Source organism: Manis javanica, chromosome 9 (genome assembly GCF_040802235.1).
Source record: "Manis javanica isolate MJ-LG chromosome 9, MJ_LKY, whole genome shotgun sequence".
Lineage (NCBI taxonomy): Eukaryota > Metazoa > Chordata > Mammalia > Pholidota > Manidae > Manis > Manis javanica.
In genome coordinates, this window is record NC_133164.1 from 73668054 (window position 1) to 73688650 (window position 20597).

Here is a 20597-nt window from a genome sequence, read left to right on the forward strand (position 1 = left end):
TAACTCACTTACTATGCTATTACAAACACAGTCTAAAGCTTCTTTTTTTTTTTCTCCACCTTTTCCCTCCTCCTCCATTCTTTATATATTAGGGATCATATTCTGTACTCTTTTGTCTATCCCTTGATTGACTTTGGGGATAGTTAATGTAATTTTGCATTTACTTAGTAATTAGCTTTTCTACATTCTTTACTGTGGTTTTATTATATCTGGTGAAAACTATTAAACCCTAGGAACACTTCCATCTATAGCAGTCCCTGCAAAATACACTGTAGAGACAGTTTGTGGGCAGTACAATTCTCTCAGCTTTTGCTTATCTTGAAATTATTCAATCCCTCCTTCAAATTTAAATGATTATCTTGCCGGATAGAGTAATCTTGGTTCGAGGCCCTTCTGTTTCATTGCGTTAAATACATCATACCACTCCCTTCTGGCCTGTAAGGTTTCTCCTGAGAAGTCTGATGATAGCCTGATGAGTTTTCCTTTGTATGTGATCTTATTTATCTCTCTGGCTGCTTTTGATAGTCTGTCCTTATCATTGATCTTTGCCATTTTAATTACTATATGTCTTGGTGTTGTCTTCCTTGGGTCCCTTGTGTTGGGAGATCTGTGCATCTCAGTGGCCTGAGAGACTATCTCCTCCCCCATATTGGGAATGTTTTCAGCAATTACCTCCTCAAAGACACTTTCTATCCCTTTTTCTCTCTCTTCCTTTTCTGGTACCCCTATAATGCGAATATTGCTCCGTTTGGATTGGTCACACAGTTTTTTCTCAATATTCTTTCATTCTTTGTGCCTCAGCTTCTTCGTATTCCTCTTCTCTAGTTTCTATTTCATTTATCGTCTCCTCCAGTGAATGTGGTCTGCTTTTAATACCCTCCATTGTGTGCTCTTCAATGATTGCATCTCCATCCGGAATTCATTCCTGAGTTCTTGCATATCTTTCCGTACCTCCATGAGCATGTTAATGCTTTTTATTTTGAACTCTCTTTCAGGAAGGTTCATGAGGTCAGTGTCATTTAAATCTTTCTCAGGAGTTGTATTATTAATTTTACTTTGAACCAGGTTCCTTTGGCGTTTCATATTTGTATATGGCGCCCCCTAGTGTCCAGAAGCTCCAGTCTCTGGAGCTGTTCAGCCTCTGAAGCAATGTCGGGGGTCACAGGGGAGTGGTATTGGTGCCTGGGGGGAGGAAAGATCAGTTTCCTGCTTACCGGCAATTATGCCTGTCTCCACTACCTGAACCAGTGGGCCAAGCACACAGGCATAAGCCTCTATGCTTTGCGTTTGTAGTTGCTGTAGACAGATCTTCCCTCTGGCTGGCCTAACACCAGGATAGGGTTTGCCGGTTTGTGAGCCAGGTGAGGCTGGCTGGGAGAAAGGTGCAGTAGGTTGCATATCACGGAGGGGGTCCTTGGAGCTGTGTATCCAGCCAGGGAGCTGGAGCACCTGAAGATCATGAAAGCTCCCAACCTGCTGGGCAGAATGCACCCGGACAATTTTATCTACCTGTCCTTTCTCCTGAGCAGTAAGCTCTGTGCAATCCTTGCCCCTTTAGCAGCCCTCTTGCTAAGGGCTTCCCTCTTAGGAAGTCTCTCAGACTACCCAGCTTTCTTTTGTCCCAGAGCAGCCAGATATGGATCCCTGCTTTCCACAAGCAGCTGGAATCTCAGTCTCTCCAGGAATTCTGCCTGTCTTAGCTTTCCAATCCCCTAAAAATCACCAGAGTATCATGCAAGCAGCATGAAATGTAGGTATGTGCTCCCAGAGCAGATCTCCTGAGTTAAGTATTCAGCCTCCACTCCATCCCCACTCCGTTTTTCTTTCTCCCACTGGTGAGCTGGGGTGGGAGAAGGGCTTGAGTTCCTCTGGGCCACAGCTTTGGTACATCACCCTGTTCCTTGAGGTCTGCTCTTTTCTCCAGGTGTATGCAGTTTGGTACAGTCCTCTTTCTTGTTGCTCTTTCTGGATTAGTTGTATCAATATTTTTGTATTATGTGCGGTTTTAGGAGGAAGCCTCTGTCTCACCTCTCGCACCACAATCTTTAATCCTCTGAGTTTCTTTATTCTCTTTCAATTTGACAGTTCCCCAGTCTTTATCTTCCATGACTACATTTTTAAAATGTACAGATTAATTTTTTAGGATGGCAGATTTAGGTGTGTTTGACTTTTACCAGGTGGTGGTGATTACTATTTTGGTCAGGAATACTACAGGCATGGTACTGCTATTTTTTTCTGTATCTCCTCTTCCTCCCTCCAACCTGCTCCTCTTTTCCCACTCCTTGTCCTCCATTATTTTTAGTCTTATTATTATCATCAGGAATACCACAGATGGTGTTTTCTCAGTGCATCACACCAGAGTGCACACAATGTTGATTTGTCCTTTACTCATCATGATGGCCCTCGTCACTTAATCAAGATGCTGTCTGCCAAGTTTTCCTGTTTTAAATTATTAAGTGTTTTGCGGGGAGCTACTTGAGACCATAAAATATCAATTCATGGGTTTTAATATTTTTGAGATGCATTAATTTAACAATAATGTAGAACTGGTTATTTGAATCATTACTTAAGTATGCTGTGACATTAGTGGAAGTTAGTAATCTAATGATTAGTGTGTGTATGTATATATATATATATATATATATATATATATATATATATATATATATGCACATCAGTTTGTTTAAACATGTTTGCCTATACATAGCACAGAGTACATGTTATGCAGATAAACCAATAAACTTCAGATATAGGTATATTTCTAGTTTAACTTTTCATTTGATATGAATTTAAACATCACTGTTAATACCTCTTCAGTAACTCTATTATCATGAAAACCTCTCTAAATACTTTATTGAAAACTAGATTGTATACCCTTTGTAACTTGAAGTTGAAAAGGATCTCCGAAACCATTTAGTCTTTTATCTAATTTTTTTTACTTAATTCTATAGAAAAACTAAAAACTTAGGGGAAATGATTTACCCAAAGTTATGTGAAATGACTCATGTTGCCATAAGAGATAGCTGAAATCACAAAAAATGTGGAAATATATTTGCTAGTAGAGAATTCTTGTTTGTGAAAGCCATATAGCAAGAGTTTAAACTGAGATGATGTCAGATAGATGATATTTATGCTAATAAATTCCTATTGCCCACACTCCCAACAAGCATACAACCCTTAATATTTAAGCACTGAACTCCTTCCCATTAAGCCATCTTCTTAATAAATTTCTTCAGGCAACTATTGGCAGTATGTAGATGAAAGCTAGCATACTAGTTGAAATATATTTGCTAGGCTTTTATAATAATAATACATCCTCCAATTTGAATATTTACTAAAGATTAGGAGGCATGGTATTAGTGAAAACAATGCTTAATATTGTGTGTTTGTGTGTGAGAGAGAGTGAGAGTGTGAGTGAAAGCCGGACTGTAACCAGTTAATTTTGTTGCCAAACCCAGAATGTAGCCTGTCATTGGTTGGCAGTATACACTTTTAATTCATAGCATTCTTACTTATGTAGCAACTCAGTGTTTGTTTCACAATTGCCTGGTGAAGTTGAAATTTTAATAGACTTTTCATTAACATTAGCATTCATGACTTCTTAAGTATTTATTGGTTTCCTTTCAGAACAAAAGAGATGAACATTTACTCAAAAAAAGAAATGTTCCCCAAGAAGAAAGTTTAGAAGATTCAGATATTGATGCTGATTTTAAAGCAGTAAGTTACCTTGTTGTTATAAAGTGCTTTTTAATTAATTTTTATAATAAACAGGGAATTTCACTTTTAAAAGACCAATTTTACAATGATAACTAAGGTATATTAACTCTTAAGTAAACAGACTTTAATAAATGTAATTTTGCTAATATACTCTTTGCTTAATTATCTTTTTTTCTTTTTAAGCAAAATGTAACACTAGAAGCTATATTGCAGGTATGTTACTAATTTAATACTCTTATTTTGAAGTATTTTGAAATTGATTTTTTTTTAATTTCTGAAATTTACATTGGGTGTTGCAGAATGCCACAAGTGATAACCCAGTGGTCCAGCTGAGTGCTGTCCAGGCTGCAAGGTAAATACTAATTTGTCTAGAAAGAGAATTATGTCATACCTAGGGTGTTTTAGCTCCTATTTTTGAAGTAGTACATTGCTATTTCTGTTTGTAGTTTGAAAATCATAACAATTTCTTATATTTCTTTTTTTTAGAAAACTATTATCCAGTGATAGAAATCCACCAATTGATGACTTAATAAAATCTGGAATTTTACCAATTCTAGTAAAATGTCTAGAAAGGGATGATAAGTAAGTATGGACTGACTCCCTCTTCACTTTTTTCCAGCTAACTGCAAATTTAGGATTGTTATTTAACAAGTAGGTTCGGTTTGGTTTTGCATTTATTACATTTTTCATTTTTCATGCATTTTTATGTAATTCAGCGATCATTCTCAGCATATGTAAAGTGCTTCTCTTTTTAGTTTATGAAGTGTTTCTGTATTTCCTAGGAAAATTTTAGTTCCTATTTATTGCCTATTCTAACTTACCTCAGATACTCTTTCTTGTTTTGTTTTATAGTATTTTCAAACAACCCAAATACTGTTTGAGTCAGTCATTTCTTATGAGTCTATGTATAGATTAACCTTGTGACTAAGTCAGCATGAATGGTTTCTAGAACTGGGTAAATCTTTCTTACTCTGGAAATACTCCAGCTGATCCACCTACCCTGTCAGAAGTCTTTAACAGAACGCCAACCATGATTAGTTTTCCAACATCATGCTTTTTATTTGCGGTAAATTAAAAATAAGACTCAGGTTATACCTTTCCAGAATAGAAAGGGGAAACACCGCTTGGTATCTTTTAAGGTATGGCCTCATTTCCATTACTATTTAAAGGTGTTGGTGTGCTGTACCTTAAACCTTATCAATTTGAATGAACTGAAGGAGAATGTAAGTTTGAACTCCAAAATACTTTAAAATAAATGCTGGTTTTGCATTTAAGAGCATTTAAACTAAAACTTGAGATATTTTGCTAAATGTTGTCTAAGGAATTTTCAGTGTACTACATAAAAATAGTGGTATATAAATGGTGCCACTAAGGATTTTTACTTTTTAAGAATACTTCCTTCAGTGTTTGTTGTGTGCCACACCATCCCTCTAAAAGTCCTAAATACTTTTTAAATATTATCATGTATATTTTCTGTAATAAGATTTATAAGTAAAAATGAATTTTATTTCAGCTCTTTTAAAAAAAAAATCTACCTACCTTTTTGTTCTTTATCTACTTCTCTGTTCTTTTTTTTCCCTATGTCTTCCAGCCTTTGCCATAGACTCATTTGTGTGTGTTTGTGAAAAAATAGCATATATACAGAAGTCTGTGCTAAAATATAGATCTGTGCAAAAACAGAAAGTTGTCAGTGGTTAGATCTGACTTTATGGATTTGTCATGGAAAATTGTGTTATAATATAAAAGCCCATTCACTTTGGAGCCAAGTAGACCCTGGATTAAATCCAGGATTTTCTGTTGACCAAAATTCAGGTAGAGTTTGAGCTTCAGATACCTCATCAATAAAAATAAGGTGGTGGTGAGAAATGGAATTAATATCTACAAAACACTTTACACAGTATCAAGCTTGTAATGTTCATTTATTGTTTACATATTATACTCATTTATTCTATATCCTCTTTCTCTTTTTTCAAATAAAATGTCTTAGAAAACTTTCTTTGGCTTCATAATTTAATTTTTTTGTGTTTTTCCTGTTTTCTCACTTAAGGCCCACCTTTGCAGTCTTTTGCCAAATCACCTAGCCTAGCTTAGTAACTGTTTCTTCCCAGTCTGGGATAGCATAAACTTTGTATCATATTTTACCTTATTGTCCTTTTACTTCTCTAACACTGATACCCTCTTATTTCCTGCCTTTTGCCAAAATTCATCATGTAATTTTTGTCGACTGCCCCTATTTTCTCTTCTCTTCCATCTTTTTCACCTCACTGCTTACTCTATCACTTACATTTATTCTCCTTAAAAACCTCTTCCTTCTTAGACCTTTTTAAACTTTTGGTACTAACAGCCTCACTCTCTTTCTTTGATATTTATAGAGTTTTCTTCTAAGTCCCTAACCTTTAATTCTTCTCACTTTTTGCTTACTACTACCACACCTTCCCACCTTGGTATCCTACTTAAAGGAATTTATATACTTTCAGCTTTCTGTCCTAACTTTGATAGGTCTGTCATACGTCTTTTTTTCTTTCCTGTTTTTATTTTTATTTTTATTTTGCTATCATTAATGTATAATTCATGAAAAACATTGTGGTTACTAGACTCCCCCTATTATCAAGTCCCCATCACATACCCCATTACAGTCACTGTCCATTCACGTAGTAAGATGCTATAGAATCACTACTTGTCTTCTCTGTTATAGTGCCTTCCCCGTGTTCACACCTTACATTATGTGTGCTAATTGTAATGCCCATTATTCCCTGTACCCCTCACTACCCACCCTCCCCAGTCCCTTACACTTTGGCAACTGTTAGTCCATTCTTAGGTTCTGTGAGTCAGCTGTTGTTTTGTTCCTTCAGTTTTGGCTTTGTTCTTATATTCCTCATATGAGTGAAATCATTTGGTACTTGTCTTTCTCTGCCTGGCTTATTTCACTGAGCATAATATCCTCTAGCTCCATCCATTTGTTGCAAATGGTAGGATTTGTTTTCTTATGGCTGAATAATATTCCATTGTGTATATGTACCACATCTTCTTTATCTATTCATCTACTGATGGACACTTAGGTTGCTTCCATGTCTTGGCTATTGTAAACAGTGCTGCAATAAACATAGGGGTACATATGTTTTTTTGAAACTGGGCTGCTGCATTCTTAAGGATAAATACCTAGGAGTGGAATTCCTGGGTCAAATAGTATTTCTATTTTGAGTTCTTTGCGGAACCTCCATACTGCATTCCACAATGGTTGAAGTAATTTACATTCCCACCAGGGTTCCTCTTTCTCCACATCCTTGCCAGCATTTTTTATTCCTAGTCTTTTCTATTATAGCCATCCTAACTGGTGTGTAGTGATATCTCATTGTGGTTTTAATTTGCATTTCCCTGATAATTAGCGATGTGGAGCATCTTTTCATGTGCCTATTGGCCATCTGAATTTCTTCTTTGGAGAAATGTCTGTTCATATTCTCTGTCCATTTTTTAATATGGTTATTTTCTTTTTAGTTGAGATGTGTGAGCTCTTTATATACTTTGGATGTTAACCCCTTGACAGATGTGTCATTTACAAATATATTCTTTCATACTGTAGGATACCTTTTTGTTCTGCTGATGGTGTCCTTTATTGTGCAGAAGCTTTTCAGCACGATGTAGTCCCGTTTGTTCATTTCTGATTTTGTTTCCCTTGTGCGAGGAGATGCGTTCAGGAAAACGTAGCTCACATTTATATTCAGGAGATATTTGCCTGTGTTGTCTTCAGAGAGTTGTACACTTTCATGACTTACATTCAGGTGTTTAATCTGTTCTGAGTTTACTTTTGTGTATGGGGTTAGACAATAATCCAGTTTCTTTATCTTGCATGTAGCTGTCAAGTGCTGCCATAAACAGTTGTTGAAGAGGCTGTCATTTCCCCATTGTATATCCATGGCTCCTTTGTAGTATATTAACTGACCCTATATGTTTGGGTTTATATCTGGGCTGTCTAGTCTGTTCCATTGGTCTGTGGGTCTGTTCTTTTGCCAGTACCAAATGGTCTTGATTACTGTGGCTTTGTAGTAGAGCTTGAAGTCAGAAACTGTAATCTCCCACCACTTTATTCTTCCTTCTCAGGATTGGTTTGGCTATTCGGGGTCTTTTGTGGTTCCATATGAATTTTAGAACTATTTGCTCTAGTTCATTGAAGAATGTTGTTAGTATTTTGATAGGGATTGCATTGAATCTGTAGGTTGCTTTAGGCAGAATGGCCATTTTAACGATATTAATTCTTCCTATCCATGAGCATGGGATGTGTTTCCATTTATTGGTATATTTAGTTTCTCTCAGTGTCTTATAGTTTTTGGGGTATAGGTCTTTCACTTCCTTGGTTAGGTTTATTCTCAGGTATTTCATTCTTTTTGACACAATTGTGAATGGAATTATATTCCTGCTTTCTCTTTCTACTAGTTCATCATTAGTATATAGGAATGCACCAGATTTCTGTGTATTAATTTTGTATCCTGCAGCTTTGCTAAATTCATATATTAGATGTAGTAGTTCTGGAGCGGATTCTTTAGGGTTTTTTATGTACCATACTATTTCATCTGCAAACAGTGACAATTTAACTTTGTCCTTGATGATCTGGAAGCCTTTTATTTATTTGTGTTGTCTTACTGCCATGGCTATGACCTCCCATACTATATTGAATAAAAGTGAAAAAATTTATATATTTTGGATGTTAACACCTTGACAGATGTGTCATTTACAAATATATTCTCTCATACTGTAGGATGCCTTTTTGTTCTGCAGATGGTGTTCTCTTTACTGTGCAGAAGCTTTCCAGTATGATGTAGTCCCATTTGTTCATTTTTTATTTTGTTTCCCTTGCCCGAGGGTATCACTGTCTTGTTCCCGATTGTAGAGGAAAAGCTTTTAGCTTTTCACTGTTACGTATGATGTTGGCTGTGGGTTTGTCATATACAGCCTTTATTATGTTGACGTACTTGCACTCTATACCCATATATCCATTTTGTTGAGAGTTTTTATCATGAATGAATGTTGAATTTTGTAAAATGTTTTTTCAGCATCTATGGAAATGATCATGTGATTTTTTTTGTCCTTGTTTTTGTTGATGTAGTGGATGATGTTGATGGATTTTTGAATATTGTACCATCCTTGCATCCCTGGAATAAATCCCACTTGATCATGATGTAGGATCTTTTTGATGTATTTTTTAATTCAGTTTGCTAATATTTTGTTGAGCATTTTGCTTCTGTGTTCATCAGGGATATTGGTCTGTAATTTTCTTTTTTTATGGTGTCTTTGCCTGGTTTTGGAATTAAAGTGATGCTGGCCTCACAGAATGAGTTTGGAAGTATTCCCTCCTCTTCCATTTTTTGGAAAACTTTAAGGAGGATTGGTGTTATATCTTGTCTAAATATCAGATAAAATTCAGCGGGAAAGCCATCTGGTCCAGGGTTTTTGTTCTTGGGTAGTTTTTTGATTACCTATTCAATTTCATTGCTGGTAATTGGTCTGTTCAGGTTTTCTTTTTCTTTCTGGGTCAGTCTTGGAAGTTTGTATTTTTCTAGAAAGTTGTCCATTTCTTTCAGATTATCCAATTTGTTAGCATATGATTTTTCATACTATTCTCAAATCATTCTTTGTATTTCTGTGGTGTCCATAGTGATTTTTCCTTTCTCATTTCTGACTCTTGTGTGTGTGTAGATTCTCTTCTTTGTTAGTCTGGCTAGGTGTTTATCTATTTCAATTATTTTCTTAAAGAACCAGGTCTTGGTTTAATAAATTCTTTTTATTGTTTTATTCTTCTCAATTCTTTTCTTCTCTGATCTTTATTATGTCCCTCCTTCTGCTGACTTAGGGCCACCAATTTTATTAATTGTGAATTTATACTGTTCATTTGGGATTGTTCTTCCTTCTTTAGATAGGCCCGAATTGCTATATAGTTTTCTTAGAACTGCCTTAGCTGCATCCCACAGAAGTTGGGGCACTGAACTGTTGTTTTCATTTGGCACCATATATTGCTTGATCTCTCTTTGTATTTGGTCACTGATCCATTGATTATTTAGGAGCATGTTGTGAATCCTCCTTGTGTTTATGAGCCTTTTTGGTTTTTTTGTGCAATTTATTTCTAGTTTCATACCTTTGTGATCTGAGAAGTTGGTTGGTAGAATTTCAATCTTTTAGAATTTGCTGAGCCTCTTTTTGTGGCACAATGTGTAATCTATTCCAGAAAATGTTCCATGTGCACTTGAGAAGAATGTGTATTCTGCTGCTTTGGGGTGTAGAGTTCTGTAGATGTCTGTTAGGTCCATCTGTTCTAATGTGTTGTTCAGTGCCTCTGTCTCCTTACTTATTTTCTGTGTGGTCAATCTGTCTTTTGGTGTGAGTGGAGTGTTGAAATCTCTTAGCATGAATGCATTGCATTCTATTTCCCCCTTTAATTCTGTTAGTATTTGTTTCCCATATGTAGGTGCTCCTGTGTTTGGGGCATGGATATTTATTATAGTTATATCCTCTTTTTTGGACTGACCCCTTTATCATTATATAATGTCCTTCTTTGTTTCTTGTTAGTTTCTTCGTTTTGAAGTCTATTTTATCTGATACATGTATGGCAACTTCTGCTTTTTTCTCTCTGTTGTTTGCATGAAACATCTTTTTCCATCCCTTTACTTTTAGTCTATATATGTCTTTGGGTTTTGAAGTGAGTCTCTTGTAGGCAGCATATAGATGGGTCTTGCTTTTTTATCCATTCTGTAACCCTCTGTCTTTTGATTGGTGCATTCAGTCCATTTGCATTTAGGGTGATATCGATAGATCTGTACTTACTGCCATTGCAGGCTTTGGATTCGTGGTTATCAGAAGTTCAACAGCAGGTTCTTTGCTATCTAGCAGTCTACCTTAACTCACTTATTACGCTATTATAAACACTATCTGAAGATTCTTTCCCCCCACCTTCTTCTTTCTCCTTCTCTCTTCACATGTTAGGTGTCATATTCTGTACTCTTTGTGTAACCGTTGATTGACTTTGTGGGTAGGTGGTTTAATTTTACATTTGGTTAGTATTTAATTGCTCTACTTCCTTTGCTGTGGTTTTATTTTCTCTGATGACAGATATTTAACTTTAGGAGCACTTCCGTCTAGAGCAGTCTCTTTAAAATACACTGTAGAGATGATTTGTAGGAGGTAAATTCCTACAACTGTTGCTTATCTGAAAATTGTTTAATCCCTCCTTCAAATTTAAGTGATAATCTTACTGGGTAGAGTATTCTTCGAGCCCTTTCTGTTTCATTGCATTGAATATATCATGCCAATCCCTTCTGACCTATAAGGTTTTTGCTGAGAGGTCTGATGATAGCCTGATGGGTTTTCCTTTGTAGGTCATATTTTTTCTCTCTCTGGCTGCTTTTAATACTCTGTCCTTGTCCTTGGTCTTTGCCATTTTAATTATTACGTATCTTGGTATTGTTTTCCTTGGGTCTCCTTTATTGGAAGATCTGTGTACCTCCATGGCCTGAGAGACTATTTCCTTCCCCAAATTGGAGTTTTCAGCAATTATTTCTTCAAAGACACTTTCTATCCCTTTTTCTCTCCTCTTCTTCTGATACCACTATTATGTGAATATTGTTCCATTTAAATTGGTCACACGTTTCTCTCAATATTCTTTCATTCCTAGAGATCATTTTTTCTCTCTGTGCCTCAGCTTCTTTGTATTCCTGTTCTCTAATTTCTATTCCATTTACCATCTCCGCTATGTCATCTGTTCTGCTTTTAGTGCCTCCATTGTTCATTTCATTTCAGTTACTATATTTTTTAATGTGTGTATCTCCATTCTGAAGTCATCTCTTAGCTCGTGAATATGTTTCTGTAGGCCCATTAACATGCTTATGGCTTTTATTTTGAGTTTTCAGGATGATTGGTGATTTCATTCTCACGGAGCTCTCTTTCTGGTGTTTGAAGGATTTTGTATTGAGCAAGGTTCTTCTGCCTTTTCATAGTTCTGGAGTGGTGGGAGTGGTTACAGGCGAGCAGTGCAGGTGTCTGTTGGGAGGACAAAGTCCCTTCTGTTTCCTAGTTGCGGTGCCTGTCTCCACTGTCTGGGCCTGTTAGCTGCATGCAGGGAGAGTCCTCTTGGTTAATTTCCTCAGCTGCCGTGGGCAGGGTGGCCCTCAGAATGACCTAGGCGATGGCGGACATCACAGGAGAGTGGCATGGGAGTCTGCCATGAGGACAAAGGCATTTCCTGCTTCACAGTCACAGTTCCTGTCTGCATTGTCTGTGCCAGTTACATGCACATAGGGAGTGGCCTCTGGGTCAATCCCCTAAACTGCCATGGGCCGGGCTGCCCTCAGGATGACCTAGAGCCATGGTGGCAGTCGCAGGTGAACGGTGTTGGTGTCTGCCATGAGGACAAAGCCCTTTGATGCTTGCTGATTGCAGCGCTGGTCTCTACTAACGGGGTCCATTAGCTGCCCACAGGGAGTGGCCTCTGGGTTAATACCCTAAACTGCCATGGACAGAGCTGCCCTCCTGCTGGCGTAGGCAATGACAGTGATTACAGGTTTGCAGCATGGGTGTTTGCTGGCAGGGCAAAGCCCTTTCATGCTTCCTGGTTGTCATGCCTGTCTCCGCTGTCGGGGCTGGTTAGCTGCGCGCAAGAGAATCCTCTGCATTAAGATGTGTAATTAATTGTAGGTGGGGCTACCCTCTGGCTGGTCTGCACCAGTGTTCAGGACAGCAGGTTTCCGCTCCAGTGTTGGCAGGGAGAAAGGATTGGCAGGCTGCTTATCACAGTGGGGGTCCTCAGGGCTGTGTTGCTAACCAGAGGGATGGAGTCCCTGAAGCTACTGAAAGTTACCAACCTGCTGGGCTGAGTGTGCCAGGATGATTTTGTCTACCTGTTCCTTCTAAACCCTTGCCCCTTTAGCAGCCCTCTTACTGTTGTAAAATCTTTAAAAGCTCCTGCTTTTCTTTTGTCCCAAGGCAGCGGCTGTGGGAACCTGTTCTCAGTCTTAAAATCTGACTTTGGTTTTCAGACCCTCTAATGTTCAGAGCACCATGCAATGTGGGTTTGTGCTCCCGAGTATATTTCTAGGGCTGGGTATTTAGCAATCCTTAGCTTCTACTCCCTTCCCGCCCTGATTCTCTTCTGTCCACTGGCAAGCTGGGGTGAGGGCAGTGCTCGGGTCCCGCAGGTCACAGCTTTTTACTTTACCCATTTCCGTGAGATATTCACTTCTCCCAGATGTAGACTGGCTGGTGCACTCTTAACTTCTGGTCACTTTTTTAGGAATACTTGTATTTGCTGTATTTTCAAAATATATGTAGTTTTGGGAGGATATTTCTGCCTTACTTCTCACACCGCCATCTTCTGTTCCTAAGTCCAAGAAATAGGTTTATATTGACTGATTTGAGGAGTCAATGAAACATTTCTGGTGGAGTTACCCAGTTAGCAGTTCAATATAGCAAAGTGAAATTCAAGGAACAGGGTAAAGGATAACCATACAGATCTGTGGGTCATAACTTACATGGTAGTTATATGTCTAAGGATTCTTTATTGTTTTTGCAGCCCTTCATTACAGTTTGAAGCTGCTTGGGCATTAACTAACATAGCATCAGGAACTTCTGCACAGACTCAAGCTGTTGTACAGTCTAGTAAGTAAATTAATTTTCTTACTCACTAGACTTTTTTTTTCAGTGAAGGCAAGAAAATAGAGTTTTATTGTAAAGACTGAATTATTTTGTAAAATTTAAACAGGCGAATTTTATAAGTTTCTTTTGATGGTTGGTATCTTTCCCATAGCTATCATCAGTCTATCATTAAATAATTTTAAATGTGGTCACAAAAAAGTGAATAGCATTTTTATCTTTTTGGGTAGAGACCATCTCCTAATAACAGTTCATATTTATGTTTCTAATACCCCCAAGATGCTGAATAGCTTATAGAGACAGAAAGCATATTAAATGGTTTCCTAGGGCTAGGGGAGAGGGCAGTATTGTTAAATTATATTGTGATGACTACACAACTCTGCTGAAACCATTGAATTGTACACTTAAAAAGATAAATTATATTGCATGTAAATTATATCTCAATTAAGCTGTTAAAAGTGTGAGTCAATTTTAATTTAATTGTTAAGTAAATCATATAGTTAGTGCAGAGATGCAGCAAAAACTCCTGTAAGGTAGTACATAATTGACTGAAATTTAAGAAAGAGTGATCTAGCTTATGTTTAGTTTCCTGCCTTGAATGGGTATCACAACAGTGTTTTAGAGTTTGGGTTAACATGAGTTATATAGGGATATAATAGGATGATAATGATAAATTATTTTAAAATATAAGGTAGGCCTGATATGAGAATAATCAGTTCTTTAGTTAACCCCATATCAACAGTTGTAGTAATATTGACTAAGTATTATATTCTAAAATTACTTTTTTTAATGTATTATAGAAAAATTTTATGTTGCTGTTTTCTTTTAGTTAATGATGTCATAGCAACTTGTAGAAACTGTCCATTTGTATGTTACTTGACTATTACTAGAGAAAAATACGAAAGTTGATTATCTTTCCGATAAAGGGATTTGCCACATTTATTCACTCAGTGAACACAAATTAGGAAACTGTAGTGGTCAGACCCTCTATATTTTATCAACTTATTTAGGCTGAAATCTATAAATTCTTCAATACTTTGCAGTATAACTTAGTTTTCCTTTATTATAGATGCTGTACCTCTCTTTCTGAGACTTCTCCATTCACCACATCAGAATGTTTGTGAACAAGCAGTATGGGCTTTGGGAAACATTATAGGTAAGTTGCATTTAGGTTTGAAAAGACTCCTCTTAAGGATCTTAATTAACTTTTTTCCTACATTTCCCATTACACACTATGTTTCCTCTAATTTTAATGTGGGTTGACCATATTTTTGACTCATAAGTGCTAACCTAAGATGGTATGTCTTTGAAATGGATATGCAGTTTTCTATCAGGATTGATAGGTTAAATTTGTGTTTCCCAAATCAAAATCTGGAGAAACAGCAATACTTGATGATGCCCTTGACTAATGGTGAGGAAACATAGAACATCAGTGTCCCAACATGAGCCATTGCATACATTTCAGACTTTCTCATCCTGAATGTAATTTTTTTTTAAATACAATTTTCATTTCTGTAGGTGATGGTCCTCAATGTAGAGATTATGTCATATCACTGGGAGTTGTCAAACCTCTTCTGTCCTTCATCAATCCCTCCATTCCCATCACCTTCCTTCGGAACGTCACATGGGTCATTGTCAATCTCTGCAGGAATAAGGACCCCCCACCGCCTATGGAGACAGTTCAGGAGGTAAATGAAGAATTGCAAAGTCAAGATGGTATATTTTCCCTATGTTTATCCTTTATGATTTAGATTTTCATGCACAGGGACTGAAATAAGGCATATACTGATTTCATTTCAGGTATGAGATTTTTTAAGTAATGTATCATATTTATGTTTACCCTGTGAAATGCAATTTGAGTATCTAATTCACCTGAAAGAATGTGAGTCCACCCTAATTCTTATTTTCTAATGACCATCTCCATAGAAAGAATACATAAAAAACTGAAACAAAAATATGAAAGGAGAAAATAAAATCTGAGTTTTATTACTACATTGCATTAACACTAAGAAAAAGGGATTATTGCAGATAAAACTAGTGCACTTATATGCAAATTATCTTGAGTGAATTTGCATTAAGTTCAATTGAAATTTCTTTATTTCTGACAAAATTGGTGCTCTTAAGTGTGGGACAGTTTGTTATAAATCTACTAATTAAAACAAGGTAAAAGCTTTTCTATTTACATCTATTTTGTAAATTGATGAGTATTTTAAGTTTTTAAAAATCCTGTGCAACATTTAGTCACTTCACTTTAGAGAAACGTTGACTGTGAATCTATATGATAGACATCTTTTGCCAGCATCTGCTACCTTTTGCTGTACTTAATGTGATTCCCCCTATCTTCTACTCCTTCCCTCCCAGATTCAAAAAGAAAGATCTCTAAGGCCTGAATTCAAAAAACAAACTTCGTACTGGTTATATTAATCTTGACTAAATCTGTGTTCAATGACTTCAATTTGACTCAAATAGCTTATTAAAATAATTTTTATCTTTATTTTAAGCAGGTAAGTGAGACAATAATGGCAATTTTAAGAGTAGTTGTTTTAAAATAGCTATACTGTGTATTTGTATCTCCATTCTTTCCACTTGATAAAGAAGGTGATTGAAAATAAATGTTTTTGCCTTAAGATATACTAATCTCTGCCAGATTTAACATTTTAATTGAACATCTCATTTATGTCTTTGGGTTTTCAGATTGAATTTATCAGATTTTCATTTTCCTAGTAGAGATTCAAACAAATTTAACTTTCAAGCAAATAATTTCTTGCCCTGCAAATAGCATATACTGCTTTTTGTATCATAGCTGTTCATTTTTACACACATTTGTCAACTCCAGTGTTACTTATTTATCTTCTTTCCTCAGATTTTGCCAGCATTATGTGTCCTCATATACCATACGGACATAAATGTAAGTAAAGTAGAAGCCTAGATTTGGGATCTTGCTCTTAATGGGACTAGAAGGGTTATTTATTCTTTTAAGCTTTTAGTGAGTGTCACCGTATATTCTATTAACTTGTCAAGCTTCCACAGTGTATAAGTAATTTTCAGAAATAGGGTTAAGTTTATATCCTAAATTACACAGATAGCAAAAATGCTAATACAGAAACTATCATGTATGTAATTAATTTATTTATATCGTTATTAGTAGTGTTTTTAAATATTAAAATTTATAAAGTGGTCAAAACTTTATACAGCTTCTCCATATTTTTTAATCTCATTTGATTCTTAAAATAGGTAGGCTAGATACTATGTGCCCATTTTATAAGAAACTGAGCCTCAGAGAAAGATTAAGTGACTTATCCAAAGTTGCAGAGCTTGTACAGGTCAAAGCCAGTATTCAAATCTGAGATACTGTTATGACAGATCTTGTGTACTTTCCATGAAACCATACTACCTCCGAGGCTACAACCTTTTGAGGTACAGTATTAAAGAATATCAAGTATAGTTTTAAAGGCAAAAGACTTTTTTAGATCATATGTTCATTATATGAAGTTTAGTTAGATGTTTAACATGTATATCTGGCAAATTTTTTTTATTAGGTAATCTAAAAATTCTAAATATATAAAGGCAAAATGTTACTCTTCCATGGAGTAAAATAATGGATAAATTTCAGTGACTCTAGAATAGATTCTAGCAGGGACTTGTTATGCTGAATCTATTCTGTAACCTCCTTTTACCAGTACCCTTGATAAATTCTATGCTCCTATTTTACAAATACAAGATTGCAATTAAATAAAGTGGGAAAAAAAACGAACTAAGATCATACCATGGATAAGAGCCATAGCTGGGATATGAAACAAGAGCCAAGGCCTATGCTCTTTCATACCATGGTAAGCACAGAATATGGTGTGAAAAAAAGGTGAAAAAGAGGAATGACCAAAAACCTAGACTGTGAAAGCTCATATTCTTTCTGGCAACCAGAAAGCATCACTGAAAAGGTACCATTTGGAATAAATATACAAGGAGAAAGGTGGTGGTAGAAGTAATGACAGAGGACACACAGATGATTATGTCAAGAGCGAGCATTTAGTAATGGTTTAAAAAGCTCCAGGTAATATAACCATTATAAATATCTATGCACCCAACATAGGAGTACCCTAATCTGTACAACAAATACTAATAGAATTAAAGGGGGAAATACAGTGCAATGCATTCATTTTAGGAGACTTCAACACTCCACTCACTCCAAAGGACTGATCGACCATACAGAAAATAAGGAGACAAAGGCATTGAACAACACATCAGAAAGATGGGCCTAACAGACATCTACAGAACACTCCACCCAAAAGCAAAAGGATACACATTCTTAAGTGCACATGGAACATTTTCTAGACTAGATCACATACTAGGCCACAAAAAGAGCATCAGTAAATTTAAAAAAGATTGAAATTGTGTGAACCAACTTCTCAGATCACAAAGAGTATGAAACTAGACATAAATTGTGTAAAGAAAACAAAAAAACTCATAAACACATGGGGCTTAAAACAACATGCTCCTAAATAATCAGTGAATCAATGACCAAATTAAAACAGAGATCAAGCAATATATGGAGACAAATGAAAACAGCAGCTCAGTGCCCCAACTTCTGTGGGATGCAGGTAAGGCATTTCTAAGAAAAGTATATAGCAATTCAGGCCTATCCAAAGATGAAAGAACAATCCCAAATGAACAATCTAAATTCACAATTAAAATTGGTGGCCCAAAGTCAGCAGGAGGGACATAATAAAGATCAGAGAAGAAAAAAATGAGAATAAAACAATAAAAAGAATTAATGAAACCAAGAGCTGGTTCTTTGAGAAAATAATCAAAATAGATAAACTCCTAGCCAGACTAACAAAGAAAAAAAAAGAATCTACACACATAAACAGTCAGAAATGAGAAAGGAAAAATCACTATGGACACCACTGAAATACAAAGAATGACTGGGTAATCTGAAAGAAATAGGCAACTTTCTAGAAAAATACAAACTTCCAAGACTGACCCAGAAATAAAAAGAAAACCTGAACAGACCAATTACCAGCAATGAAATTGAATAAGTAATCAAAAACTACCCAAGAACAAAACCCAAGGACCAGATGGCTTTCCCGCTGAATTTTATCTGACATTTAGACAAGACATAACACCAACCCTCCTTAAAGTTTTCCAAAAAATAGAAGAGGACAGAATACTTCCAAACTCACTCTATGAGGCCAGCATCACTTTAATTCCAAAACCAGGCAAAGACACCATAAGAAAAAGAAAATTACAGACCAATATCCCTGATGAACATAGAAGCAAAATGCTCAACAAAATATTAGCAAACTGAATTAAAAATACATTAAAAAGATCCTACATCATGATCAAGTGAGATTTATTCCAGGAATGCAAGGATGGCACAATATTAAAAAATCCATCAACATCATCCACTACATTAACAAAACAAGGACAAAAAAATCACACGATCATCTCCATAGATGCTGAAAAAACATTTGACAAAATTCAACATCCATTCATGATAAAAGCTCTCAACAAAATGGGTATAGAGTGCAAGTACGTCAACATAATAAAGGCTGTATATGACAAACCCACAGCCAACATCGTACTTAACAGTGGAAAGCTGAAAGCTTTTCCTCTAAGATCGGGAACAAGACAGGAATGCCCACTCTCCCCACTTTTATTCAATATAGTACGGGAGGTCGTAGCCACAGCAATCAGACAACACAAAGAAATAAAAGGCATCCAAATTGGCAAGGAAGAAATTAAACTGTCACTGTTTGTAGATGATAAAATATTGTACATAAAAAACCCTAAAGACTCCACTCCTAAACTACCAAATCTAATAACTAAATTTAGCAAAGTTGCAGGATACAAAATTAATACAGAGAAATCTGTTGCATTCCTGTATGCCAATGATGAACTAGCAGAAAGAGAAATCAGGAAAACAATTCCATTCTCAATTGCATCAAAAAGAATAAAATACCTAGGAAAAAACCTAACCAAGGAAGTGAAAGACCTATAACCTGAGAACTACAAAACACTCATGAGAGAAAATAAGGATACCAATAAATGGAAACACATCCCATGACCATGGAGAGGAAAAATTAATATTGTCAAAATGGCCAAGCTGCCTAAAGCAATCTACGGATTCAATGCAATCCCTATCAAAATACCAACAGCATTGTTCAATGAACTAGAACAAATAGTTATAAAATTCATATGGAATCACAAAATACCCCCAATAGCCAAAGCAATCCTGAGAAGAAGAATAAAGGGGGGGGGGGGTGGATTATGTGTCCCAACTTCAAGCTCAACTACAAAGCCACAGTAATCAAGACAACTTGGTACTGACACAAGAAAAGACCCATAGATCAATGGAATACAATAGAGAGTCCAGATGTAAACCCTCACATATATGGCCAATTAATATATGATAAAGAAGCCATGGATATACAGTGGGGAAATGATAGCCTCTTCAACAACTGGTGTAGGCAAAACAGACAGCTATATGTAAGAATAAAACTGGATTACTGTGTAACTCCATGCACAAAAGTAAACTCAAAATGAATCGAAGACCTGAATATAAGTCATGAAACCATAAAATTCTTATAGGGAAACGTAGGCAAACCTCTCTTGAATATAAACATGAGCAACTTTTTCATGATCATTATCTCCTTGGGCAAGGGAAACAAAAGCAAAAATGAGCAAATGGGATTACATCAAACTAAAAAGCTTCCATACACAAAGGACACCATCGGTAGAACAAAAAGGTATGCTCCAGTATTGGAGAATATATTCATAAATGACATACCCAATAAGGGGTTAACATCCAAAATATATAAAGAGCCTGTGTGCCTCAACACCCAAAAAGCAAATAACCCAATTAAAAAATGGGTGGAGGATTTGAACAGACACTCCTCCAAAGAAGAAATTCAGATGGTCAATAGGCACATGAAAAGATGCTCCATGTCGCTAATCATCAGGGAAATGCAAATTAAAACCACAATGAGATATCACCTCACACCAGTTAGGATGGCCAACATGCAAAAGACAAGCAACAACAAATGCTGGCAAGGATGCAGAGAAAGTACCTCCTACGCTGCTGGTGGGAATGTAATTAGTTCAGTCATTGTGGAAAGCAATATGGAGGTTCCTCAAAAACTCAAACTAGAAATACCATTTGACCCTAGGAATTTACCCTAAGGAAACAAGGTCACAGATTCAAAGGGACATATGCAGGCCTATATTTATCGCAGCACAATTTACAATAG

The 20597-nt window shown here is 36.2% G+C and overlaps 1 protein-coding gene across 1 annotated transcript in view; it reads left to right on the plus strand.

The window, feature by feature from the left end:
- The window catches only part of KPNA3 (karyopherin subunit alpha 3), a 117519-nt gene that overhangs the window by 81055 nt on the left and 15867 nt on the right, over positions 1 to 20597 (plus strand). Inside the window, exons 3-10 of the mRNA XM_017679834.3 lie at positions 3628 to 3717; positions 3901 to 3930; positions 4017 to 4069; positions 4204 to 4299; positions 13271 to 13356; positions 14420 to 14506; positions 14869 to 15038; positions 16214 to 16258. Of these exons, the coding sequence (XP_017535323.1) occupies positions 3628 to 3717; positions 3901 to 3930; positions 4017 to 4069; positions 4204 to 4299; positions 13271 to 13356; positions 14420 to 14506; positions 14869 to 15038; positions 16214 to 16258 (657 nt within the window). The remainder of the gene's footprint in view (positions 1 to 3627; positions 3718 to 3900; positions 3931 to 4016; positions 4070 to 4203; positions 4300 to 13270; positions 13357 to 14419; positions 14507 to 14868; positions 15039 to 16213; positions 16259 to 20597) is intronic.